The sequence below is a fragment of the Leptosomus discolor genome, chromosome 4 (genome assembly GCF_034619465.1).
Source record: "Leptosomus discolor isolate bLepDis1 chromosome 4, bLepDis1.hap2, whole genome shotgun sequence".
Taxonomy (NCBI): Eukaryota; Metazoa; Chordata; class Aves; order Leptosomiformes; family Leptosomidae; genus Leptosomus; species Leptosomus discolor.
The window spans coordinates 12,143,312-12,169,673 of NC_141394.1; the positions used below are offsets into that span (position 1 = coordinate 12,143,312).

The 26,362-nt window shown below is 45.1% G+C and overlaps 1 protein-coding gene across 2 annotated transcripts; it reads left to right on the forward strand.

The window, feature by feature from the left end:
• Positions 1 to 182: 182 nt before the first annotated feature.
• G3BP2 (G3BP stress granule assembly factor 2) lies at positions 183 to 26,362 on the forward strand. 2 transcript variants are annotated; one of them, XM_086463941.1, is made up of 12 exons: positions 183 to 250; positions 8,844 to 8,962; positions 12,424 to 12,505; positions 13,538 to 13,711; positions 14,604 to 14,694; positions 15,634 to 15,736; positions 17,021 to 17,201; positions 18,150 to 18,248; positions 22,693 to 22,795; positions 24,838 to 24,966; positions 25,159 to 25,277; positions 26,033 to 26,362. In XM_086463941.1, exons 2-12 carry the CDS (start codon positions 8,868 to 8,870, stop codon positions 26,303 to 26,305), a joined length of 1,449 nt encoding a protein of 482 aa, XP_086320067.1. In that variant the 5' UTR covers positions 183 to 250; positions 8,844 to 8,867; the 3' UTR covers positions 26,306 to 26,362. The 2 variants fall into 2 exon arrangements, with proteins under 2 accessions (XP_086320067.1, XP_086320068.1); XM_086463942.1 differs by lacking the exon at positions 18,150 to 18,248.

The window sequence follows — 26,362 nt, forward strand, 5'->3', positions numbered from 1 at the left end:
CGCCCGCCCCCTCGCCGCCCCGCCCGCGCCCTCCCTCCGCGCAGGCGCGCACGCAGGCACGCACAGGCACGCGCGCACAGGAGCCCCGGCCGCCCCTCCCCCGCCCGGCCGTGACACCGCCGCCGCGCCCCGCTCGCCCCGTCCTGCCCCCGCCGCGGGACGCGCCGAGGGACACGCTCGCCGCGACAGACACCGAGCAGGTCCTGGGGGGGACGTGCCCCGGCCCCGCGCACCGAACCTTTTTCCCTGGGTGAGCGGTGGGGGTTGGGGGTAGGCCCCGCCGCTGGGGAGGGGGGAGGATAGACACACACGTTTAACGGTCGCGGCGCGCGCGGGGCTGAGGGGAGCGGCGCGCGCGCCGGGCGGCAGCGCCCCGGGGCCCGGCTTTGCCCTTCGCCACCCGCCCCGCCTCGGCGCGTCCGGGCCCGGCCGCTGGCTCCCGGCCTGGCTCCTCGGCCGGTGTGGTGCGGGGGCGGCGGGGCCCGGCCAGGGCGCGGGGGGGAGCGGGGTCGGGGGAGCGGCTTTTGTTCGCCGTCACCTTGGCGGCGTGTCGCCTGCCGACGATCGCTCTTCCGCCTCGCCCCGGGCGGCGGGGGGAGGCCGGGGGAAGGCGCCCTCTCGCCCGCCGCTTCCGGGCGCAACGCCCCGAGCCCTGCGTTACTTGGCGCTTGCTGCGGCGCTGGGCCCCGCGCTCGCCTTCCCGCCCCCCCTCGCCCCGTGCGCTGCCTCCCAGGGGCCTCCGGAGGTGTCTGGGCTCGGGCGTGTGCAGGATGCCGCTTCCTCGGCCTCCTTGGCGCTGCAGAAGCAACCCTGGCGCCCCATCCTGGGCTCAGCGAGCCCTCCTTTCTCCTGCGGGCTGGCATCGCAGGGGCATCGCTGGCTGCAAGATCTCTCCCAGCTCTGCAGACCTCGGCTTTTCTCTGCTTCCTCTTTCCCCCATCACAACCTGAGCTTCTCTATTTTCACAAGTAATATGGCTGAAGTTGTTGAGAGTACCTTTTATTCTGCAGATCTGGATGCCTTGAGTAGATCTTCTCCAAGAATCTCGCATTTGTCTTCTGAGCTGAGCTCGGTGTGTTCTCAGACTTTTGCTCCCCTTAACCTCGGAGGGCTAATGTAGAGGTCATTGCAGTTCCAGTGTGGGTGCACAGGAGCGTCCCCACAGCAAAGCTTTTAAAATCTGTGGTTAGCTGGGTGACCCTGGATTTTGAGCTTGGTGCCAGGCACCACTGCGTGAAGGAATGAAAGCAGAAGAAAATGAGAGAATACGAGTTTGTTTGATTTCAACCAGAAAGACTTAGTCAGTCGTGTAGGTTTTGTTGTTGTGGCCTTCCATGTTGGTTTGGCAGTTCCCAAGCCTTCTGTATGTTCTAGGCATTTCAAGTTCACCATGCCAGGGTCCAGTTTTGCTACAGAAAGACGTGTAAACATACCCAAGGTATTTTTGAACTGTTGGGAAATGGGGTAAGTTAATTTGTTCCTTGCTGCATTCTTGTGCAGATCAGTGACCAACTTACAAGAAGTGGTTGCTCTGCAGCAAAGGCCGAGCTTTCCTACTCCGAGCTATGGGGCAGACTTCACGTGAAGCAGTACAGGGCGAGCACTGCTGTGTGTACCTGACCTCCTGAAGGCAGTATAGTTGTACCATCATAGCACTGTGAGGGGTAAAGGGTTTGTCAACTTCCATTCTGAGCTGAGAAGGTGGTGTTACTGACAAACGGGTTATAGCTTCAGCTTCTGGAGTTAGTTTATCTTAATGAGGCGCTCCGTGCTCATTGTGATTGTAAGTATGCCTACAGGGCCATACCTGCCCGAGGAAAGTCTTTTCATTTTTAGGGATTCCTCCTTCTTGTGGACTCTGGTAGCTTGGGTGTCAGAGACAGAATCTTGGTTGAGAGTTTGAAATGTTCTAATGGGCAGATGTGGGTTCACTGTGTGGAGTTAAAGTCTGTATCATACGGGTTTTTTCATTAGCAGAATAAAATCTTTTTTGTGATAGCTAGCTTAAACTGAAGAGAAGACAGAAGGAGCTGACTGTCCAGCCTACTTATCTGCTGGTGTCCTTACGAATAAATGTTTTCCTTTGTGGAACTGAGGTTCCTAATTGCATGTCTACTGTCACACGTAAAGAATATTTTACAGTGCTGAAAATATGCTGAGGAAACACAGTATCTTAACACAGTCATGAATTGGAGTCTTCCTTCTTACTAAGCAGTTGTGACACTGGGTGTCATTTCTTTTGAGAGTATTTGACAAATGAAGAACTGCATTGCAACTCAAGGAACATATGAAAAGATTAGTATGTCAGACTAATAGGTATATCTGATGAGATACCAGAAGAAAGGCATTGAACTTGGCACTGGGTGATGACAAGGAGAGAGAGACATGCAGCGGCTTCCCCAGCACGGGTAGTGCCGTTGGCTGTGGTTGCTGCTGTTGTTGCTGTTCAGGTGGGCGTTAGCTCTTTGGGATGGTGCAGCTTAACTGCCCAGAAGATGGTCCCCTATAGTGGTAATGCACCTAAAATACAGGGTGCTGCTAAGCTCCTCTCAAAAAAACCCCCACCAAACAAAAAGCAACCCCGCAGGACAGCTTGGCTTGAAAGAACATGCTGTGCCCTGCCAGTTGGGACTATAGCAGATTAGGTAAAGGAGGTCATAAAGTAAAGGGGTTCTGGTGGATTGTATAGGTTTGCTGGCTCTTGCTGCAGATGGAGGATGATCTCAGCACTTACCTCCCAGAGCATGAAAGAGAGAAGGTGGTTTCAGTACTGAACTGGGTTCTTAGGGACTTTCAATTGCTCTTTCAGTATTTTTTTTGTTTCAGTCGATGCTTATTGTACTGTACCGTGGAGTCCCTGCCAGCCTCTGCAGGGCTGTCTTACAGATGCCCTGCCTCGTGCCAGCTGGACTGTCAGTCGCCGCCTGGATTTTTAGCTTTCTCCAAGGTGTGGCAGCTCACGCAATGTGTTGCAGTAGCGGGATCTGGGAGTCACGCTTATGGGTGGCAGTAGCAGACACACTCTTTAAGGCATTATTTGCTTGTCTACAGTAGGAAATGGACTTTAAAAGTGATAATCTGGATTTAGGAGAAACCTGTCCAAGACTACTTCTGTTTTCCCTCGACTCCTGTGTGGAGTGGGAAGTGGCACAGCGTCCCTCACGGCTTTGCTTCATGTGCTTGCATTGTGGAGAGCTTCTTTCCGATTTGCAAGAGCATTTTGCCCAATTTTATTTTCAGTTTAAGTGGTGTATTCAAATCCGATCGTCGACTTGGACACGAGTTGCAGACTTGTGGATTTCAGAACAAGCCACGCTGTTGCAGATTTGTGTAAAGCTGTAGCTCGATATCCATGTGTGTGTAGTCATGGACAAATTGTTCTGTGGAACTGTTGATCAGAGGATGAAATTTGCTTGTCAATAAAACAACATATTTAACTTGGTCATAGTTTTTTTTAGTAAAACAAATGGTGAGGCCTGCATCTCCCTCCCAAAGCTTAGAAGTTTGTCTTGATGGAGGTTACCTTCAAGTTCAGATGACACTTTCTCGAGCTCCTGTCAGAACTCAGTTCAGCTTTTTTTTTCTGAAGTAGAATTGCTGAAGCATCCAGGCAGCATCACTGTTGTTGGTCTGTCTTGAAACAGGATGGAGGTGGCTTTGAACTACTACTTTTGGCACAACCAAAGGCTTTGTGCCAAGGTTTGTTCTTTGAATACCTGACTTGGAGCATGTACGCCACCCTTCCGTAGCTCAGTCATCGCCTCAGGTAACTTAACGCCTTGCCACGGGTGACTAGTCACACTTTTTTTTTGTACAGGGTAAGGAAAATAGTAGTGAGAAAGCTTACATATATTTTAGGAAAAAAAGGCTTCTCTAATTTGAGAACTGCTTATGGAGCAAGATGCATGCCAGTGAACATTTTGACTACTCAATGCATAGTGGCCTTCAGTACTTGTTCAGAAACTAGTTGCTGCTGCCCTCCTATGTAACTGATGGGTGATGGTTTGGCAGCTTTTTTATTTGGTTGAAGGAGTGACAAACACAGTTTAATAAAGTTTTATGTATAAAGGTGATTACAGGCTGAATGAATTTGCATGCTATTCATTCAGTGTGGACCTCAGAAATTATTGTAGCAGTTGGTTCCCAAGTGCTTCAGCACAATTGTTCTAACGTAAGTTACAGCTCATCCTTTCAGCCCGTAACAGAGTCACCTCATTGCAGAGGCTAACTTCTTGCTTTAATTGTCACGGCTGGCATTTGTTATCCCGGGCCATTGAAAGAACTTTTTTGCGGAGCTGAGAAAGCGTGTGATGGTGTCCTACCTCACACTAGCAGAATGTAGCTGGGACATTGTCACAAAGTTAAATGAAGGTTACTGTTTATTTCAGCACTACCCTGCAGTTGCACTTGGTGTTGCTCTTTGGAGGGAAATACACTTTCAGCTTTTCTTCACATGCTTATCTTTGCATGAAAATAACAAACAATTTCTTTCTGTGCTAACTCTCCTATTGTTTTTGTTTTCTCGAAAGAAGTGACCATGGAAATACCTCAAGATAGGAATTTGGTTGGTTGCAGTAACAGTGCCACGCTTATCCAGTCCCGTCTGTAGACTGAAGTTGTTGTCGTTATGAACTTGAGTCGTGCCAGTTGAAGCTGCAAAAAGTATTGCACTGGTGCATGTGCGTGTTCCTTCAGTTTCGGAGTCTAATCCCTCGGGTGGGTGCCTCTGGGTCTCTTGCCTGGAGAAGAAAGGGATTCCAGGTGTCGTTTAGGCCTCCAGCTTGTGAGTCTGTTACAAAACGGGCTGGGCTGCCCGTTCTCCTTGGTTCAAGAATACACTGCGAATCCTGTGTGCCTTCTTGGTAGCACAGGAACAAGAAGTACCAAATAGGATGGAAATTAAATCTTGTCGGTTGATCGCTGTCTGCTTGATGTAGGCAGGATTACCTATGGATAAGCAGCAATTGCATGGGTGTTGGTGTTACCTGTCTGTGTAGCTTGGGGCCTCGATCAGTGTGCGTGATGGAGGGGGGTTCTTTACCAGTACAGTTGCAATATAAAGAAACTAGTAGATAAATTTGTTTTATTTCTCATGTTTGCCGTCTCAGTTTCAGTATTTTTTTTCTGCCTAGTAGCTATGTGGGTGCCTCAAGCGATAAGTTCTCATTAAGAGGCTTTCCCGTTGGCTGCTCAGGCTGCTCTAAGAGTGTGGCTTGTTTTATCCAAGTGAGAGGAGCGCTCAGGTTCTTTGTTCTTAGCTGTTATTCTTTGACTCTTGAGTATGTACCGCTGAAAACTGGAAAAATAGCTGTTACAGAGTATGTGTATCTGTGGGACTTCCGTTAGTTCCTGGTAAAACATGGAGATACTGTTCCTTGTAAGTCTGGACCATTTATATTGTTGATGTCAGTGCCTTGGGTTTTGGCTTAAATTTCACTGGTGCTTTTACCTCCAACCCCCTTGGGCCTGGTAAGGCTCAGGTCCTTGACTTTAAGGAGGTGCTGTACTAATTGGGACACATGGAGATTTTAATCTTTCTAAAACCTGGTTTCATGGCACCCATGTTGGTAGCAAGGGGTACCTGCTTTTTTATTTGACTGCCTTTTAATGACTTGGAGACCTGAACAGTTCATTAAGCCTCTGTTACCCCTAATAAGATATCTGAAGAGATAATGGAAGGAAATAGTACTGAGACAGGTGAAGCATTGTACTGAGACATCCTATAAAATACTGTGAGTCTGTGATGCAAATCAATAGTGCTGTCACTTGAAATATGGGCAGAGGTGGACGGTACTCATCTCTTTGAGCATGTGGACCAACTTCTGTTTCAAGTGTTAGGGAAGAATTGGCTGTGTGTGATTATTGCATACTTGCCTTTCTCAGATTTTCTGAAAGGTTTTGGCGGCCTTTCCTGAAATAGCACAGCTTCCAATGAAGAAAAGATCTACTGTGATACAGATCTGATGTAGTGTAATGACTTGTCACAGATTATTATGTTTTGTACCCAGAGGCACTTTCAGTGTTCCTTGTGGTATGCCAGCAATTTGTTAGCATATGTACTTTGCTTGTTGCTATATTCGTAAGAATGTGAGCTGGCTGGGGTCTGCTTTTTGAAAGGTTCTTTAAAAAAATAAAATCTGTGATGAAGCTCCGTCCTTGTGTATTCTCACAAGTGCTTTTGGTGAAGATTGTACCACCAATTTTGTGTTCGTCAGCTGCGTGTGGGGCAGGGGAGCAAAAAAAAAGAATAGTCTCACCTGTAGAAACTGAGGTCCTTGTTCTTTTAAGATTGATTTATAAGTAAAATTCCCCCATGCGTGCCACTGCTGTAGTATGAGTCATGTTAGGAGGATCCCCAGATTGCTCAGAGTTTGTTTCTTTGGAGGTTCCCACTTTGTACATGCACAGGGCTCAAGCCTTTGATGTCCCTTAGTGTTCTCGACGTTTGGTTTTGGGTCTGATTATCAAAATTACTTCCCCTGGCACTCCCTGTGAGTCACAACCAACACTCTGGTTTAGAGTCTTGGAAGGTTACAATAAAAACTTTGGGTAGTCCTGAAATAAGTTTTCTGATTTCTTATGTCCAAGTTCAAATCTTGTATTTCAAGCTTGCCTGCTGCCTTGCTTCAAGTGTGACTCCTGACTAACTGTATGTGGGAACAGTTCTCGGTGTTGTTTAGGGGCTTGGATTGCTGGCTTGAGATTATTTTGGCAGTGCATAAAGTATAAACTATTTCAGCTAAGTACTTGGGCTTTTGTCCTCAGAGTTTGTGGCACCGTTCCTGTGCTCTGCTCACGTACAGGCTCTTCTCGAGGTTCATCTCTCGGTGTGACCTTGTGTGCTTTATGTCCTGTCCAGCTGTAGTTGTGAACAGTCCTCTGTATTGGCCCTTGGCTTGGATTGATGGGTCAAGGTTATTTTGGTAAGAAAACAAAAATCTTATTCTAGAATTATGTCCCAAGTTGGAAACTTGGGATTTTCACGTGGTCTTCTTTGCCTGCTGCCTTGCTTACCATATTTGTTTTTTGAGAGAGAAAGTAGATTAAGCTTTCTTTAGAGAACTGGAAGGAATCTCATGATTGCAGATGCTGGTGTTCAGAAGCGAGTTCAGCCTTCCTGACATGAGTTGGAAAAGGCAATGTGTCGGGTGCTGGCGTGCCATACAGACTTCTGGAGTGCTGAAGGTTATTTTATGACATGAACAATCTGTGAGACGGTATGGATGGGTAGGAGCATAGCGAGTACAACTAAGAACTGTCTGAGGCAGGGGCAACTGCGGGAATTACAGGTTGGCTGGCTTCTCCTTGATCCCTGGGAAGGCTTGTAAAGCAAGTCCTCCTGGGAGTTGTGCTCAGATCCATGAAGGACAAGAAGGTGTTTGGAACGGCCAGCCTGGATTTACCAAGGGCAAAGTTGTAACTGACCAACTGGCTTGCCTTCTGTGATGACATGAATGCCTCAGCGGATGAGGAATCTGCGAGAGATGCAGTTTGCCTTGATTTCAGTAAGGCCTTGGTTTTCTGCACTATCCTTGGAGTCAAATTGGACAGATGCCTATTAAGTGGCTGGGAAACTGTCTGGACAGCCAGCATCAAAAGGTTGTGGTGGGAGATACAAGGTCCAACTGGTAGCTGGCTGCTTGCGAAGTTTCTCAGAGCGCAATGCTGGGACTGATGCTGCTTAATGCTGTTGAACACCTTTCTTGTGACCTGGATGACGGGCTAAAGTGATTTGCAGCAAGGGATAGGCCAAAGAAATGGGCTGACAGGAACATCCCAAGGTTCGATAAAGGCCAATTATTAAGTTCTGCGTGTGCATGGAAAAACTGCAAGCAAAGGGAAATGGCCGGATACAAAGCAGCTTTGCACAAATGGGTCTCAGTGTCCTGGCAGAAAAGTTGGACTTGAGTCAGCAGCGTACCTTTGCAGTGAGAGGGCGGGACTTGTCCAGCCTGAAGAACAGAGGATCGGAGTGGGGGGACGATACGTTACTGCTACCTTCAGCTACCTGGTGGGAGGGTGCAGATCCATACTTGTCCAAGCCATGCCATGATAAAATGGCAGCCAACGGCCGCAAATTGCAAACGAACTTCTGTTTGCATGTTGGCGAATAACCTTGTTCAGAACTTGTTTTAATGAGCAACACATTAGAAACTGGTCATGCTTTGTGCCCTGGGTTGAACCGGGTGACCCCCAGAAGTCTGTGTCAACCTAAATTATTCTATGACAAATGTACGATGCGGGTAGCTTGGACAAATAGCAACTAAGGCTTTGGTCATCTCTGAGGTGTAAAGGTTTCACTTCCCGGTCTTCAGGCAATGCGAATCCAGCCCACATAATTACTTCGGAATATTGGTCCTACCATCTTTGTGTTACAGACATGAGGGCAGCCTTTTGAAGCAGATGTGCTTTGAGATAAAGGAATGTTATTGGCTGATACACTTAGGAAAGTGTATTCCTGTTTGTTTTGCATTGCTGTTGAACTTGGAGTCTTAATTATTCATCATTTTATTACCAAAGGGTTAAATAAATGGTGCTAGATGTTTTTAACAGGGCTTTTGCTTGTTTGAAGGGGGTGTGGGGTTTTGGGTGGTTTTTTTAAGCACCTGTTCTGTATGGGACTTTGTTCCCACTATTCCCTTTTTGTCAAAGTAACACATGAAATCTTTTTGTTTACTCAAAGGAGGTGGGGCAGGGTCCTGAATTGGTGGAGTAGTTCTGTGTGAATTAAGTACCTGTTCACGTAATTGTTTTGATTCTCATATCATTATGCTCATCCTTTTATGGGGAAGTTGTGATATACAGGGCTGTCTTCAAACTAATGTGAATATTTTTAATTACAGCATTTGACCCTGTGTACCAAAGAAATGGTGATGGAGAAGCCAAGTCCCCTGCTCGTAGGGCGGGAGTTTGTGAGACAGTACTACACTCTGCTAAATAAAGCTCCTGACTTCTTGCACAGGTAACACTTTCATGCACAAAGTGACTATAATGTTTTTGAACAAAAGTGTTGAGCAACGTTATAAATCAGATAAACGTTAATTTCTAAGTATGGGAGGAGGTGGATGTGGTGAACTTTTGGGCTCTTGGAAAACAATTTAATCTTACTGAAAACTCGTTAGGCTCCAGAACCAAGTCTGATCGTATGGATGTATGGCATGTTACCGAGGTATTTCCTGTGTGGAAAAGCGAGCTGCTTCTCAGCTGATAAAATGGTAACGTGGACATGTTCCAGAAATACTTAGCTAAAAAGACAGAAAAGGAGAGAAAATGGCAGAGGAAGCACTTGCATTTAGTCCCTCAGACAACCATGCAAATTATTTCAGGGTACCGTATTTTGCATTGCCTCTGATAAGTTTTTATCCAGATTATGATTGGAGTTTTAAGTGTAAATGTTACGGCCTGCACAAGGTAGGTGGAAAATACAGTAGGCATTTTTTACCTGTGTCCACTATTTAAGTGGTACTCTGAATGTGTTTGTTTCTTCTTTTTTCCTCCCCCTTTTTTTTTTTCTTCCTTCTTTTTCCTGTTTTGACTGGCTATGTGCAGCTTGTCACTTAAGATTTTGCATTTCCACATTTGGACTTAGAGCAGCATGGACTTGTAATAAGTGAAAGTAGCTTTGCCAGTGTATAGAAAGAAAAAAAAGCAGTTGCTGCTGAGGTTGGGCTTGTCTCAGAACTTGACAGAAAGCTGATGGTGAGAAATTGGACTTTGATTCAGCACAAATTAGAGCTCTCAGATGGCTTACTTAAGAATTCAGTCTTTTGAATAATCCCTCTTTTCATCTATAGCTTTGAGGTGGGGAAAACGAATGGTATCCTTTTTACTTAAATCACTGAACTGCTGTGGAACCACATTGTTTTCTGTGTTTAAATCTATTTTTAAGGTGTCTGAGCAGTGTATTCCAAGCTTTTCTAATCTATGTTTAGTAATCTAACGGAAGTTAAAAGCAGGATTTTTAGCAACTGCAGAGTTTTTCCTCGACCTCAGAATTTCAACAAATGAGTCAGATCAGATCAAAAACTGGACAAGTGTGTCCGTGTAACACATCAGTACCTGACACTGACAGCTCTCTCTGGCCCAAGAACTGTGTGCCTTACGTACATATCATGCCTGGGCATTTTCCTTGGGGGGCCTGGGAAAGGACATCTTGCCTTGGACCTCTCAGGCAGGTCTGTCACCAGTCGGTATCCATAACTATCCGTTGCTTGTGAAGGTTAGGCAGTTGAAATTCTTTTAAGAGTCTTAGAAAGGGTGCAACTGTACCAGTTTTTAAGGCAGTAATTACGTTGCAATGATGCAGTGGAAACCCTGATATCGGAACAGCAGGGTCATATTTGAATGATAAAAAAGCCCAGGTTGGTAAGACCACTTCCTTGTGACATGTACTGTCATTTTACTCTGAAACCCAGAAATGGTTTGCGTAAACAAAGAGGCAGAGAAGACGTTACGAGGGATGATTAGGCCATGCTTCACAGCTTAATACCAAAGGCAGAGGGAGAATTGGTATCGGTTCTACAGTGTGGTTGCTTTTTCCTTTTGTCACATTTATTTCCAGTGGCAGTTAAACTGTATGTTGGGGTAGATCACCCACGCCTCAAACTTGATGTTGAAAATACTCTTTGATTTTGCTCATAAGAGCGCTCACCTGAAATGATAGTGACTGTAACCTTGGCAGGATTTGGCGGGTGGGGGTGTGTGTTTTGATTTGAGAAGGAGAATACCGTCAGTATGTTTCTCCTCCCTAACAGCTTCAGTCAAAGCAGAGCAGCCAGCTGTTCCATGTTTGCCGTCCCTCCTGCTTTCCCTTAGTATGGCAACGTTACTGCTGTTGCGTCAGTGTTAACACGTGCTACGAGAGCGTTACAGAGCGGGTGTTCCTGGTACATGTGGGATGTAGACTGATGTTTGCAGACTGGGGTGGCAGGAAATTGGCAAAAGTGTACATGTGACGAAAAATGGGGTTTGTGGAGACGCGTAGCCTGTTGAAGACAATTTCAGCGCTTTATAGGAGCTACTAGATATTACTCCCACCCCTCTAAATCTCAAGCATTACTTGAACAGTTCTAAAACACGGCTTTCCAAATTATGCTGTACGTGTCAAACGTTGAGCGTACATTGTACACTCCCCTGGTGGAGGCAATACTCTGTGCTCATGAATATTCTCTGTCCCCTGAAAGGTGGTACAAGTGTCGCTAACAGTAGCATCTGTGAACTTTCTCTTAAATGCCCCTGCACAGAAGTGTCCTAGAGATTTTGATCTGGTATGGGTGACTCATAGCTGGTTCTTGAGCTGCTTGTGTGGAATGTCTTTATAAGCTCTAAGTAAAAATCCAAAACAAAACTTAGATTATTCTAGGCTCAAAATTGGGAAGTGAGATGAAAGTGCAAAAAGATCTCTGAAATGTAAGAAAAATATTGGCAACAAGTGTACATATATTACATATGAAAAATACAAGCTCTTGAAATCCAATCCAGAACCTGGGTCAGGAAGAGGTCTTAGGGTTTGTTTTTGTTGGAGTGGTCCAGGGCTTTGTGCTATTGACAAGACCAAAACCACAACTGCTGCTTGTTGGGTAGCATAAATACGGAATATTAGTTTTGTGTCAAAAGTTATAGGGTGGAGGCTGCTGTACGTGGTGATTCAGTTATTGTACATGATGATGCAATTAGCGCTCAAGAAATACTGCTCACTGCCTAACTGTAAGAAGCATAGAGAGAATGCTGCTTTTGGGCTACATCTAGCACTGAAGTTATCCCTTGGTGTGGCAGCAGTAAGATGCAGTTTTGTTTGACCTTCTTTCATTTGCTGTTTTTTTACACCTGTTTTCAGACAGCATTTCTTCTGTGGTGCCTAAGAGGAGTCTGGTCTTTTCTAGTGCTTGGGAGGTTTCTAATGAGCTCTTTGGCCATTGCTTCTGAGAAAGCCAAGGTGTGAAATAGCAGCTGCATAAAGCAGAGAGACAGGGTAGATGGGGAGGTGGGTTGGCTGGTCAGGCTTGTTGTCGGAATCCCTCCCTGCTGCCCGAAGCTTTGCAGAGAATGGGGGTTCAGAGGAGGGGCAGGCACGTTGTTCCTCCCCAGGCTCACGCCTTGGCCGGGCAGTGCAGCTTTAATGCAGGCAGATGATTTCAACGTTGGGGAAACTTCAAGCTGAAATGGCCACTTTGCTTAAGGGAAGCGAGTGAAAGGTGGAGGCTGATTTAGGAGGTTGCTACACATCTTGGGCAAACTGGAATACTGAATATTAAGCTTCTTTGTTCCTGTCGTCTTGGAGCCTTGGAAGTGGAAAATATATCTTAAATTTCTGTTTGTGCTGAAATTCCTGACACGTTGTGCTCTACAACTTTCTGCTAAAATACTTGTTGGATTTGGTTCTGGTTTTTCACTGCGATGACCTCTCCATCTCTTCACTTGCAGGTTCTATGGCAGGAATTCTTCTTACGTCCATGGAGGACTGGATGCCAGTGGGAAACCACAAGAAGCAGTGTATGGTCAAGCTGTGCGTATCAAAATCAGTCCTGTAGTCCTCATTAATGTTCAGAACTTACTTACATAAATCAGTCTCTTTTTTTACCAATTACTTGGACTTTCTTGTCTGGTAAATAACGTATTGTGATACTGCCTCCTGTTCAGTGGCAGATGGGAATTTGTTGGCTTGAATTTTTTTGTTTGCTTGTTGCTGCTTTTACTGTGGGTTGTGCATCTGGATGCAGAAAATACATTTAGGATGGGAAACAAAAGAAGAAGACCTGTTAGACTTGTGCTGTTGATGTATCTTATTTCAGTTATAACTGGTTCCCTGGGAAGGGGACTTTGATCTTTGCCAGTTATGTGGAATTATGTATGTTACCAAATTCTTCTGTGAGTGGAGTTTTCTGAAAGTGGAAGATAACTATTGAAGAAGTGAAGTAAGTCTAGGAAACACAAGTTTTCACTTTGCTGATAGCTCTTTGTCAGAATTATGTCTCTCACCTAGGGGCATCTGTTGGTGTGGTAGCCACAGCTTTGAGCAAGGTGGCTTTTAGCCCAGTGCAGGTTTGGTTTCTTCTCTTTTCACCAGCAGAACCTGATTTGGTTTCTTCTCCTTTCACCAGCAGAAAAATCTTGGCAGTGCAGATGTGACATTTGGGTACTTTGTGGATGTGTAAAGGGTTGGGGTTTTTTGTTTGTAGGGTCGTGGGTTGTGGGGTTTTTTCTTAAAACAAGGTAAATGCTGTCCCTGTCACAGGCTCTTTAAAAAATGAAAGCCTTAAAGTAGGTAGTATGTTGTAATACAGCTGGAAAATTGGACAGTAAGTTGTACGCTATTTGACTACTCTGAGAAGTACTTGAATCCTGGTGGAAAACTTCAGACTAAAAGTTAGATGAGCTTAGGTAGACTGTTCTCCATGAAAGACACTTCTTGGTTCCTGTATTTGCCTTTTGAGTTTCAGTGGGGGGCTGCTTTGTGTTAGTTCAGACTTGGGTACTTAAAAGGTGTAAAGCTCTGTGCAAAACTCAGTGTAGCTGAAACATAACTCTCTCTTTCTAGGAGATACACAAGAAAGTGATGTCATTACAGTTCAGTGAATGCCACACCAAGATTCGTCACGTGGATGCTCATGCTACTCTGAGCGATGGGGTGGTTGTGCAAGTAATGGGAGAGCTGTCGAACAACGGGCAGCCGATGAGGAAGTTCATGCAGACTTTTGTGCTTGCTCCAGAAGTACGTATGTGTAAGGTTGTGTTTAACTTCAAGTAATGGTGATGGAAACCTCACCTATAGCTACAATTTGTCATATTGGGGCAAAAAAAAATATGATCTGGCTTTTAGAGCTTGGCCCGGAGGCTCTCATTAATGTGTCACACTATGTGAGTGCAAAGAAACGAGGGTATTGGAACCCTCCTGAGCTGTCTCATTTTCTTAGACTTGAAGTCTTGGGGCAGTAACACAAAGCAAATTGAAGCTTGCATTTGGGAGCTGCCATTGGCACCAGTAAATAAATAAAAAAAAATGTTCAGCTCTGCAGATCGAGTCTCTAGTGTCTTTCTGTACTTTCTTCAAGTCTGCTGACAGATGTGAGTGTGGGTTGATGCTGCACAAGTTACTGCTCAAATTTAGCTCTTAGTGAGAGCAGAGCTGTGTCAGGGTAAAGAGTGTCTGATATTCCTTCTACTTCTTTGCCCCCGCTTCCACACACTGTTGTGTGGTTGGTGACTAATGTTTTAGTCTTGTTGAATTTCTTCGTTGTTTCCTGATGCAATGCTATAAGCACTCAGTCACCCCATGAAACTCCATTCTGGTTTTTTTTATTGTAAATTTTTTGTAATAGGGAAAGTTCAAATTCCTTGATGAAACCGAGGGACTTTATATTTAGGTAGAACCTACGATTGTCATGACTTAGCAAAATTGTGGTTTTTTTCCTGCTTGAACCTTCCTTTTTCAGTTGGGTGGAAGTTACCGATCAGTTGTTTGCTTAGAGAAGAGGTACCACTTGGAGAAATGGCTTTAGTTCAATAGTTCTGTTGCAGAATGTTGGTGTGTACCCCAAAGCTTGTATCGCTAATCCATCCTTGTATACCGTACATGCAAAACAATGCATGTTGCTCTTTTGCAGGGTTCTGTTCCGAACAAATTCTATGTCCATAACGATATCTTCAGATATGAGGATGAAGTATTTGGGGATTCGGAAGGAGAACTTGACGAAGGTGAGAAGAACCATAGAACGTGTAGAGTTTGTCCCGTTCTTGTTCCTCTAGCCTCTAGAAAGTTCTGCAGAGCTTTCAGAAGTGCCTAGAGGAGGTGGAAAGGGAGGGGGCTGAGGAGGGGAGTGTAGGTTACGTTGCTGGAACTGTCTGCTGGTCCAGAATATTCTGGAAGATGAAGCTTGTATAGTAGTACCTTATCCCTTGAAGGGCTGAATTGGCTCAGGGTGGGTGAGGCTTGGCAGAGAATGGCAATAATGAGTAGTAGTACTTTTGCTGCCGTTAGTTTCATCAACTAGACTTAATTTTGCTGATCAGTCGAATTTGTCGGTAAAGTGATTTGAATTAAAAATCTAACTGTCTTTTCAAATATGACACGTAGAGCACATTGATATCATCATAGCATTCAGTAATTCATTTCTGTTCAGGGCCTGATCTTGACCTGGGTGGGTTTTTTCGCCTCTGTTCACTGAGGCAAAGCAAATCAGTACAGGCAGGACATATATACATGTGCTCACTGGATAATTTCCAGAATTTTTTTTCATCTTGGTTCTGTGGCACGAAGCATCTTAGTCAATCGTCCTTGTATTTGAGGTTGATCTTCTTAGGTTTAGATACTGAGATTTATGAGCTAATAGTCAAGTCTTTCTCTTTTACTGCCACTATGCGAGAAGCACCTGCTGCTTTCAAAGACCCTCGAACCTTCCTCCCAGAAACTTCCTAGCAGCCATAAGTATCTAGTTTGTCCTTTTTATGAAAATAGTAAGAAACAAAGCCTCTTGAATGGTTAGAAGGGTCTTCTGTGTTTTATTGCAGCTAATTTTGCCTTATTTTGTTGATGAAGCTTAATTTTGATTTCTGCTAGTTCAATATGCTTTTATTTTAAGTGCGGCTTGCGTACGCTTGCAGAGGCGTTTAAGGAAGTTTCTCTCTTTGTGTCAGAGTCCGAGGAAGAGGTGGAGGAGGAGCAGGAGGAAAGACAACCATCACCTGAACCTGCGCAAGAGAATGCAAGCAGTACTTACTATGAAAACCATCCTGTAACGTAAGAAGTCCATTTTATTATATGAAGTTGCTTTTTTAATAAAAACAACAGAATTGCTTTGGCTTTGCATTCTGGATGTGGTTTAACAAGTAGTTTAGGAAACTACACCTGACTTGATAGGGATCTGTGTTATGTTAATGTTACATTGTTTTGAAACATTGCTTCTTGAATGGGGATGTTCTTATGTTTGTTAGTTATTTTCACTTCTGGTTTCAAATGTGAGGTGAAAAGGTAGCAACCGTGTTCATGTACACACTTAACAGAGCCTTTGTTATATGAACTTGTAACAGGGAGTTGATGTGATGTAAATTATGTGAACAGGTGGGTTAACAAAGAGGTGGTTAATGATACCTTTCTCCTCAAGTTTGGGTAGCACTTGAAGCCGAGAGGAAGGTCTGCTTTTTGAGAAGATGCTGTACAGCTGTAGTGGGAGAATAGGTCACTGTCCTGTGTGTCTAAACAAGATTAAGAAAAAGGTTTCTTTAGGTTTTTGTAAGAAAAATACATTTTATTAAAACAAATATACAAACTCCACAAACAGAAAGAAACAAACACCACCAAACCCTCTGCTTTTTTTGAAATGTAGGAATGCCTTTTAAAGGGCCAGAACTGACTTCCTGCTTTCCTTGTTAAAAAAAAAAAAAAAGAGAGATTTGTGACATCACTAGGTGATGTCTGTTAAGTGGATCAGCAATAATGCTAAACACTGGTCACATAACGCTTTCCCTGAGAAGCCTCATGGAAGGGAGATTCTGCTGGAGTTCTGGCAGTGACTTGCTCAAGATAATGCAGTAAGTTTTTGATGTCTAAAAGCATTAAGTCAGGTCTTCTTTTGGGGTTCCTGTGCCAATTGGAAAGAAGTTGTGCAGGTGACATTTATCCGATAGTCACTTAGACACGTGCTAACCTGGGGCAGGAGCTGCATAGGCAGAAATGTTTGGTGTTTGGTAAGCTTTTGGGGTGGATGAAGAGAGAAGCAAAGAACTTCAGATCCCTTACATTTTGAACACACTGAGTAGAGAAGAAGCTGTGTGTGATTTCCAGCTTCTTTGCAGAGAATTGTAGAACATGTCTTTGCTTCAGCAGGAGTAAAATCTGGCCTCGTATGCAAGTACAGGGGTACAGCTTAACTTCTCGCTGTACTATATATATGTAGGTGCCACATGGTAGCCCTGGAAACAGAGTGGTCTTTTTAACAACAGCTGTTAGCGTAACATATCTGATAAAAAGTCATAAAACACAAAGCAATTGATAAGCTGCATAAAATGCATTTGATTATTGTAGTAATGGGATAGAGGAGGCACTAGAAGAATCGTCTCATGAACCTGAGCCAGAACTGGAATCTGAAACAAAAACCGAGGAGCTGAAAGCTGAAGTAGAAGAGAAGACCCTTGAGGAGCTAGAAGAGAAGTCTCCATCTCCACCTCCTGTAGAACCTGTTTCACTACCGCAAGAACCACCAAAGGTTAGTTAAAAAGCATATCTGTGCTTCTAGGTGCAGGTGGTAAACCAGGAGATTTGGTTTTGAACTGAGACTTTTTGAGCTGCCAAACTGGTACCTCTTTTCAGTGTCATGCTGTGTGAACAGCTAGACTTGAAGCTTGAACTTGTAAAAATGCAAAGTTTCCCTAAAAAAGGGAAGAATATTATTTCTAAGTGCTGCTCAAGTCACCTATCGTAAATTTAATGCTCTGCTTGTAAACTGTGTGTGTGTGGTTTTATGCATGTGTAAACCTTAACATATTTTAAGAAAACACCTCAAGCTACCACCAACAAAAATCTCACACAATGGGAACCACTGCTCTTCCTTGAAAAAAAACGTGATGCATTGACACTTGCAAAATAGCTGGCAGTATAGGTTCGAAATCAATATGGGGGCACTGACTGTCTCCCTTAGATGCCTGATCTTTAAAACCACCGGGCACACCGTGCGTCATCTGGTATGGTTGCACTTGGGTAGTTTGAAAGAGATGGGAGGAACTGGTGAAAGCTGGAGAGAGGTCATTTTCTGGCTCCAGCATGTCTCCCGTATTTTTTTTCCAATCCTTTTTCTCTTTTCTGTTTTTACCTCTAACTTCTGGCATCTGTATTCTTCGTGCAGAAGACATTTCACACTACAGGGTTTTCAGTCCTAGGTTTGGTTACACCATGGAAAGCAGTGATCTGGGGATGCTGAGGGAAGTGGGCTCGCTCAAGTAGTGATAGTGAGCACAGCACACACTTGCTGCACGCTGCTGGAGTCCACAGACGGCTAGAACTGCAAATCCTTCTGTATCTTCGTTGTAATGCTTGCACGACAATTATTTAATAGTCAGATAAGAGCCGAAAGTGTATTTTCAGCAGACGAGTTTCCCTGTAGGAATGTCAGTGGTTTGCCATGATTAGTAGCCTAGGTTTGTTGCATTTCCTGCAGGCTTTCTCTTGGGCTTCAGTGACCAGTAAAAACCTGCCTCCTAGTGGTACTGTTTCTTCCTCTGGAATTCCACCCCATGTTAAAGCACCAGTCTCACAGGTAACCCATCTGTGAACACCTTGGATTGTCTCATTACTCTGCAAACTGCTTCAGTTTTTTACATTAACAGATCAATTTGTTTGACTTAAATTGCACAAATTAATTGTGTCTTAAATGTTAATGCACTCACCTTCTTGTCGCAAGCAAAGGCACGTACACGTAACAGGTGTAACTCTGGGTGATGGTGACGTTAAAATCTGTTCGTATGGAAACAGGAAATCACTACTGAAATTTTTTGACCTGTCTTAATGGGATGTGGTTTGGTTTACAAGGGAAAACAGAACAAAACTAAACTAAAAACCAACTCTCCACAAAATGGTAGTTTTCTAAAGTGTGTTTGAAAGGGGTGTTTCATGAGTGGAAGTGCCCCAGCAGTAAAAAGGGATAGCACCATTTCTGAGAGGGTGCAAGAATGCCTTGTAGGGCTAACATCTACAGAAACATGCTAGATTTCATTATCCATTTATAATTAACTTGTCACAGAACCCTGTACCAACTTATGACTGTGAGGAATGGAAGGATTCACATTTCCTTGCCGGGACAATGCTGTCTTCCCATTCCGAGGTTGACTGGGTGAGGAGGGGAAAGAGGAAGGATACTTTGTGACTGGGTGGTAGCTCATGTCCTGCACATGCCAAGCTGGTGCGACACGGTCTGAGACTCTCAGTTCAGCTGCCTCCACCTGTGTAAAAATCCTCAAAATAGAACATGTGTCCCTTGAACTCTTCTACTGACACTGTGTGCCAAAGCTTCGTGTGTCATGGTAGCTCCCATCCAACCTTTTTAAAAGGCTGCAGGTTTCAGTAGAGCTTACTGCAGCTCTTGTTTTTGCACTGGTTTCTTCTCAGTTTTTTTCTGACAGACAGGACCCTGTCTAAGATTGCCCTTTGGCCAAATGCATGTAAACAAGGAAACAGGAAAAAGAAACAACAAAAGCCCACCACCTTCTATGGCGTTGCTTCTGGTCTGACAGGGCAGTCATGGAAATCAGATAATGGCTAGGTAATGAGCTGTGAAGCCGGTTTGTCTTCATCAGCATCAACAGGGCTTTGAGCATTTACATGGTGTTTGAGCTGTAAAAACGGTGGGTTTTTTTGGTACAGAATAAGTTTTCCTTATGCAAAACCAAAATTGGTTTTGATTTATTTGCAGTAGAGAGGGTGGGTTTTTGTAATATGACTGCAAAAATAATTTAACATTATCTGTACAAGAGACCAGAATATAGCTTATAGATGTCCCCTTAAACTCCGTTGTGTTGCCTCTGCAGCTTGTCATGCTTTTGGCCTTTTAGATTACCTTTATGTTCAAGTAATTCTGTGTGGAAATTTCTGAATGATACTGAAGTGGTAAGAATTTCAAGTTTCAGCTCTTCTGGAGACAGAATTAATCAGTTCTTAGCTTCTTTTCTCACACGTTTTTCAGACCTGGCATGCAGAAAGCTGGTAGAAAACGCACCTGAACAATTTCTGCACAGGTTACAGATCAGTAGAAGCTTTTTCCTGTTCTCTTGGAGCCAGTAAGGCCACATACTGTGCACGTAAAAGAGGGTGGTGGATTGCACTAGTAGGCCAGTGGCTCCTTTGGGGTGCTCTTCCAGCCAGCGTCAGTGATGTTACAAAGCAGCTGTTAACTGTCCTTGTCATTGCTTCCTCTGCATTGCTCCATTTTTTCCCCATCTTTTATCAAGTTAAAAATGCAGCCTCTGTAGTATTAACTCAGAACCCCTCAAAGGCCTGCACACATGCTCGTTTGGATATAAACCTGTTCAGTTCCTGTTTATCCCCAGCTGTGGAGCTAAAGGGGCTGTGTTTCTTGCTCTTTTTCTTCATATGGGTGATTAGAAATCAGCTTGCCTACACTGATAAACTGGGCCTTCTCTTTGTAGCGTTTTCAGACATTCTGACCTGCTGCTGGCATTAACATATGAGCTGTCGCAGGAGTGTCGGAGGGGCGGAGGCAGGCAGGGTGCTCCCTGGCTCTTGTCTGCTGGCTTGCAAGTGGCCAGTTCAGGGGAAGATCTGGTGTAGATTCTGCATCCTCTCACCACTTCAAATCTGTTCAGACTCTGGGTAGACTCTTGTATAATCTCTAGCACCTTTGTGGAAGCAATTGATGCGTGCCTCTAGCGAGCTGTGTGGCCTACATTTACCTCAGGGACAGCGTGGTAGCTCTCTGAGGTATGCATCTAACCTAGCTACTGGAATTCTGGATGAGTTAATGTGGGGGGTTTTTGTTTCATTTCCTGTGAAGCATGGTTTCTTACTTGTTTGCTTGGCTAGTTGTTTCTTTTCAGGCATGCATTTTGAGTGTGGCAGGCACCTCACTCTAAAGAAACTTCTAAGCCATGTAAGATTTCAAAAATAGAATTGTACCAGCCTTTGGAGGCACCTCTTCTCTTGCTCTTTCTGTCCCATCCTCTGTTTCAGGGGGGTATTCAGTTCCAAAGTGGGTGAGTAGAGGCTGAGTTGTGGCTGGTTTTGCTGTTGTTGGCAGTGGCATTGCCATAGCAGAAAAAGGTCCCTTTCCTTCCCCGTGTGAGCTCCTGAAGATAAGAGACAGTGCCACCTTTTCCTCAATTGTTCTCAAGGCTCTGTTAGGCTGAGGTTTGTGGCAGACTTGTCTCCTGGGCTGAGCACTCCTTTAGTCGTCGTCTGTTGGAATCAGTGTTCGGTGCCTTCTGGTCCTCTTTGTGTGCTCTCTGTGAAAGAAGAGTTGCGATTAGCTGCTGCCTGGGCTGTAAATGGCAGCCCTTAACGAGCATCTTGGGGTGCTGCTAGTAATTGCAGTGATTTGGGGGAGCACAGTTTGGCACAAGCGCTTTCCTCTTCAGGCAGCGCCAGAGAGCACTGAGGCAGCCTTCCTTTGTGAAAAGGGATTAGGAAGCAACTAGTGAGATGAGCTGCTTGGTGTTTGGGTAGACAGAGAGTATTTGTGTGGTAGGTGAGATGTTCAGTGAAATGCAAAGCAAGTGGGTAAAAGTTAACTGTTGTGCGGGATTTAATGGAAGGACATCAGCGGCCTAGCAGGCCTGTGCTCTGACTGACAGGAGGACTGAGGGGTTAAGCCTCATGGCTGTAAGTATCTAAGAAATGGGGCTCTGAATGTATTGAGCTTCACGTTTGAGGTAGAATTTGTAATGCAGTAAAGATGTGTGAGTGAAAGGTGGCAGGGGAGCTCCAGTGACCCGTGAGGAGGTATAATGAAAAGAGGTTTAACAGGAAAGCTGATTTTTGTAGCTTGTACTTGGAACTGAGAAAATGATACTAGAAATGTTGGAAGGACAAGCTAATGCCTAGCTGAGTAGGCACGAATGATAGAGGGCTGAAACGTTTCTTCGGTGTGTCATACCCACATGGTTCATGTAAACGACAGTCTTTATACCCCTGTGAGGTGTTCTCTGGCTGGAACCGTCAGTTGTCTTGAGTCCTTAAAGGAAAATAAGGGAGATGTTTAACAAAACTACTTCTCTGCAGAGGTCTGGGCCTATAGCCGTTGTCCTTGAGTTTAATCTTCCTTGGAGGCTAACGTTCTTCCTTATGCTCCTCAGGATGATTTTGGTTTTCTAAGATAAGAACCCAGCAGAGCAGCAGCTGCTGGACTGTTGTATTCAAAACAGAATTTAAAAAATGTTGGAAATTGCTTCAGTAACAGGCATGCTGCAGAGCCATATTTTTTTATTGTTCTGTCTGCTTTTCTCAAATTATCTTTAAAAGCATTTTTTGCTGGCAAAAAATGGAGTAGGTGTTCTTGTTCCTGAGAATATGAAGGGTGTACTTGGAGTATCATGGTCTCGACTCAGGGAAGTTGAGGAATATCCTCAGCAGGCAGCCTGTAGAAATTGTCATTTCAGGTGGCTTTACTGTATCAGAAATACTTTCTGCACTTTTGAGGGCTTTTGTTTTGTTCTCCTCCTCCTTTTTGTTAGTTTCCTCATAGTTGTTCTGCACTCGTGGAAGAGAATCCCTCAGGGACTCAGACAGAAAATGTAATTTGCCCATTTCTTCCTGTTCCTCTCGGACTACCTCCTAGTTCGTGAAGTGTGAGCTTGGCACGAGGAAGGTTGCTTTCATCTGTGTGGGGATTTTAGTCAGGTTAAGGGATTCTTGAATGACAGAGTGTCAGGGTCTCAAGGCCTGGTCAAACATGGAAAATTCATCTTAGCCATGTTTTGGGGAGACGCTCTGATCAGGGGATGTTTGCTTTGCACCATTTAGCAGAGATAACTGAACACTGCAGTCCTGGATTGGTACAGAGGAATTTATAGAGGTGAAAAAAATGTATTCCCAAACACATTGACATGGAGGTATATCTTCTGGAGTTCGTTTTGTGCATGCCACTTACCTATGTCTTGTGTTGTGGGGTTTTTCTGTTTTGGTGAGTTTGGGGGTTTTGGGGTTTTTTACCGGGCTGGTGTTTAATGCTGCATGTTCTCCTCCTGTTTTAGCCAAGAGTTGAAACTAAACCTGAAGCTCAGTCTCAGCCTCCTCGTGTACGTGAACAGCGTCCCAGGGAAAGACCGGGTTTTCCGCCCCGAGGACCTCGGCCAGGTAACGTGGATCAGCTTGTGTGTCTGCTTGGGACTAGTTCATGGGAGGTGTCTCCTTGAAGGCTCTTGTCTGTACCTGTGTTGTATTTGGCTGATAACAACTGTCTGTTCCTACTGCCTTCGGCCAGAAATGGGGGAATATCGTGTGGAGTCCAAGCTGGTGACGAGTTGTTGCAAAGATCAGGCATTATTTCCAAGCTTCTGTTCTGTTGAAATGTTTTTTAATAGTCAGGCCACTCGCTTATATGCTTGAGTAATTTTGTGTGGCTTGATGCAGTTCTGAAAAGCTGGTATGGAAATCCGATGTTTTTTTCCACGTCCTCTAGTTTTGCTGAACCTTGGAAGTGAGAGCTCTTACATGCCTACTGTCACTCTTTGTTTTGGAAGAAAACCTTCTCACTGTGTCAGCCTCAGTTAATAATGTTATACATGTTTGTCCATCTTGTGTAGCTGGATCCTATACCATTTCAGTTTGGCTGCCTCATGTTTCTCTTAGTTTATGAGCAGCCAGCTCTCCATGATTTCTTACTCATACAGAGTATCCGAGTCTGTAGGATGGTCTGCTCAAAAACATGCATGTTACTTGACAGTCATCAGAAGTGGTGTTCAGAGAGGTGAAAGCCTTCCGAGTTGCTTTCGTCAGGCCAGCCTGGTCGCTTGGCAAAGCTCTGCATAGCGCTGGGCAAAAGCTATCTAGCCAAAGGCCCGGAGTTACGGGATGTTGATCAGTTCATCATCTTCCCAAAGTGTGAAAATAAGTCAGGAGCTCCAATGGGAGGGGCAGTATCTGCGATTATCCTGACTTGGGAGTGTAAAGCTGGCTGGAGCTGGCAGAGCACCGCCTGCAGAAGCGCTTAGGCCCCAGCGGCTGTGAGCCGCTCCGCCACCTCCAGCTACAATTGGTTCTGCTGAAGGGTTTCAGTAAGTGCCTGCCAAACTGCGGTACCGGTTGGGCGTAAAAGTGCTTTTGGCTGTGATCCATGCACGTACATACATCTTCCCTCGGGAACACCACTGAAACGGAAAGGATTTAAGGCACCAAGAGAGAACCATGACATCTGTTACAGGTTAACATTTCTTGGCTTTTTAACATGACACCTGAAGCAGGGAGCAAAAGCTGCAACTTGTGGCTAAATCACGTTGCAAATCTGCATTTCTGTTATTCTTGGTTTTTCTACAAGTCACGCAGAAAACGTGTAACAGAGCCTGAGTCTTTTCATTCTGAGCGTATGGCAGGGGAGAAAAAGCTGAAACCTCAGTTGACTGAATGGTAGAGCTTCAGCCCTACGGTCTTGCTTTCAAAGCCAGCCAGTGAGCTGTTTCATCCGCTTAAGGAAGCGTTTCACACGCGCTAGCAAGCTTGCTGTACATGGGCTTGTGGGGGAAGCTGAGGAGAGAAAGGGAAACGTACCTTCGCTGTAATCCTGGTGGTACAAAAGGGGTGCCAGCGTGCTGCTGTCACACTGCAAGGCAGGTCGTGGTTTAGGAGGGAGATATGGGAAGGATTTTATCTTGCGTGCTGCTAAGCGTGCTAATGCCGGAGAGAACATGAGGAACTCTCAGTTGTTTTGGGGACAAAATGGTGGAAGATGGAAGCCAGAAGAGGTGAGTGCAAACATTGGTTTTAATATGAGTACCAAAGCAAGGATACTGCTGTTGTGCTGAGGAACTGATGAAGAGGTCACTTAAATCCAAATCTTTTAAAAGGTACATTTTAATAGGTAGTGAGCAACTCTTCAGTGTCGCGATTTAAGATATAACAAGTGCCTCTTCAACCAACTTGCCCCATATGCCATATGTTTTAGTTAACATGGATTTATTTAACCTAACCAGGAAAACCAGATAAAAAGAAAACAGATTGTGGTGTTATTACAGAATTGTCAGGACTGTGTAAAGGGGAAGGCAGTATCCTCAGCACTGTGTCACCCACGATAAACGTAGGCTCAGGAGCTGAAGGTACAGAATTGTTTGAGTGCTGTTCGTAGATGCGTTCATCGTCTTCTAACCTCAGTGGCTCCACCTTCTTCTTTCTGTTGGTGATAGGGAGAGGGGACATTGAACAGAATGAGTCGGATAATCGTCGAATAATTCGCTACCCGGACAGCCACCAGCTCTTCGTTGGGAACTTGCCGCATGATATCGATGAGAGTGAACTGAAAGAGTTCTTCATGAGTAAGTAGCAATTTCAGCGGCAGAGACTAAGAAGAAAAACTGTCTTGAAAAGTCACGTCATGTTCACTTAGGGCCACACAGGAGAACTTTTACATGATGTGATGCTACGGGTGTTGTCTGGAAGAAGCGAAGGGGTGGTAGAGCTGGCATTATGGCTTTTGATAATGTGGCTTTTCCTTCATGTTTTCCCAGGCTTTGGAAATGTGGTAGAACTTCGCATAAATACTAAAGGAGTGGGAGGAAAACTGCCTAATTTTGGTTTCGTGGTATTTGACGATTCTGAGCCGGTCCAGCGAATTTTAGTTGCAAAAGTAAGTATTGGCATTGAATAGCCCTCAGAGGATGGACTGAATGCCCTAAACCCCCTGTAGTGTGAGCCCATCCCAGTTTGCGTTGCTGTTGTTCCTGGCATTCGAACAACAGTTGTAAGAAAACCACGTTTTTGGCATGCTCATTCTGTCAGGAGTGCTCTGTAGCTTACGAAAGCTGTGCCAGCGTTCCTCAAACCGTGTCGTACCGCTTTCAGGTTGTGTTACCTCCACACATAGACACCTCCTGGAGCTTGACCCTTACTTTTAGAGATCCTTTTAAGCTGAAGGTCGAGTACTACGTGACCTTTTGAAGGGCATCACAGGGATCTCTGAATTCTGCCTCCTGGGGCTGAGAAAAAGGAGCAAGGTTGTTTGCAGTTGTGAGTTGAGGAACTGGAGAGGAGAGAGCGGCAGTTTTCGTTCCTAGCATGTGGGACTGAGGCCTGGCAGAGCGGTTCTTCAGGAACTCGAGCCCTGAGGTGAAAAGGCTACAGCAGGAAGGGAGGAGGCTAAAGACAGTCCTCCCCTTTGCTTGGGAAAGGCATTTTGATTCCTTGCATGCCAGATGAATTCAAAAATGCTGTTCCATTTACTGCAGGCCTCTAGGGCTAAGGTCGTGTGCTGCGGGGAACCGTTAATTTGTGTCTTCCGCACGTAAGCGAGGCTAGGCCGAGGCATGCAGCGAGCACAGCGTTGTATAAACGGGCTTTGTGAAATGGTGACTAACGTGTGCCTTGAACGCTTTTCCCTATAAGCCCATTATGTTCCGGGGTGAGGTGCGCTTGAACGTAGAAGAGAAAAAAACAAGAGCCGCTCGTGAAAGAGAGACCCGAGGTGGAGGCGATGATCGTAGGGATATTCGTCGCAATGATAGAGGCCCCGGGGGTCCCCGTGGAATAGTGGGTGGTGGCATGATGCGAGACCGTGACGGAAGAGGACCCCCTCCGAGAGGTGGCATGGCACAGAAACTTGGCTCTGGACGAGGAACCGGGCAAATGGAAGGCCGTTTCACCGGACAGCGTCGCTGACATCTCCACTGTGGGCAGACAGTCTCGGCAGTGGTACATTGTCCATCGTGTTTGCAT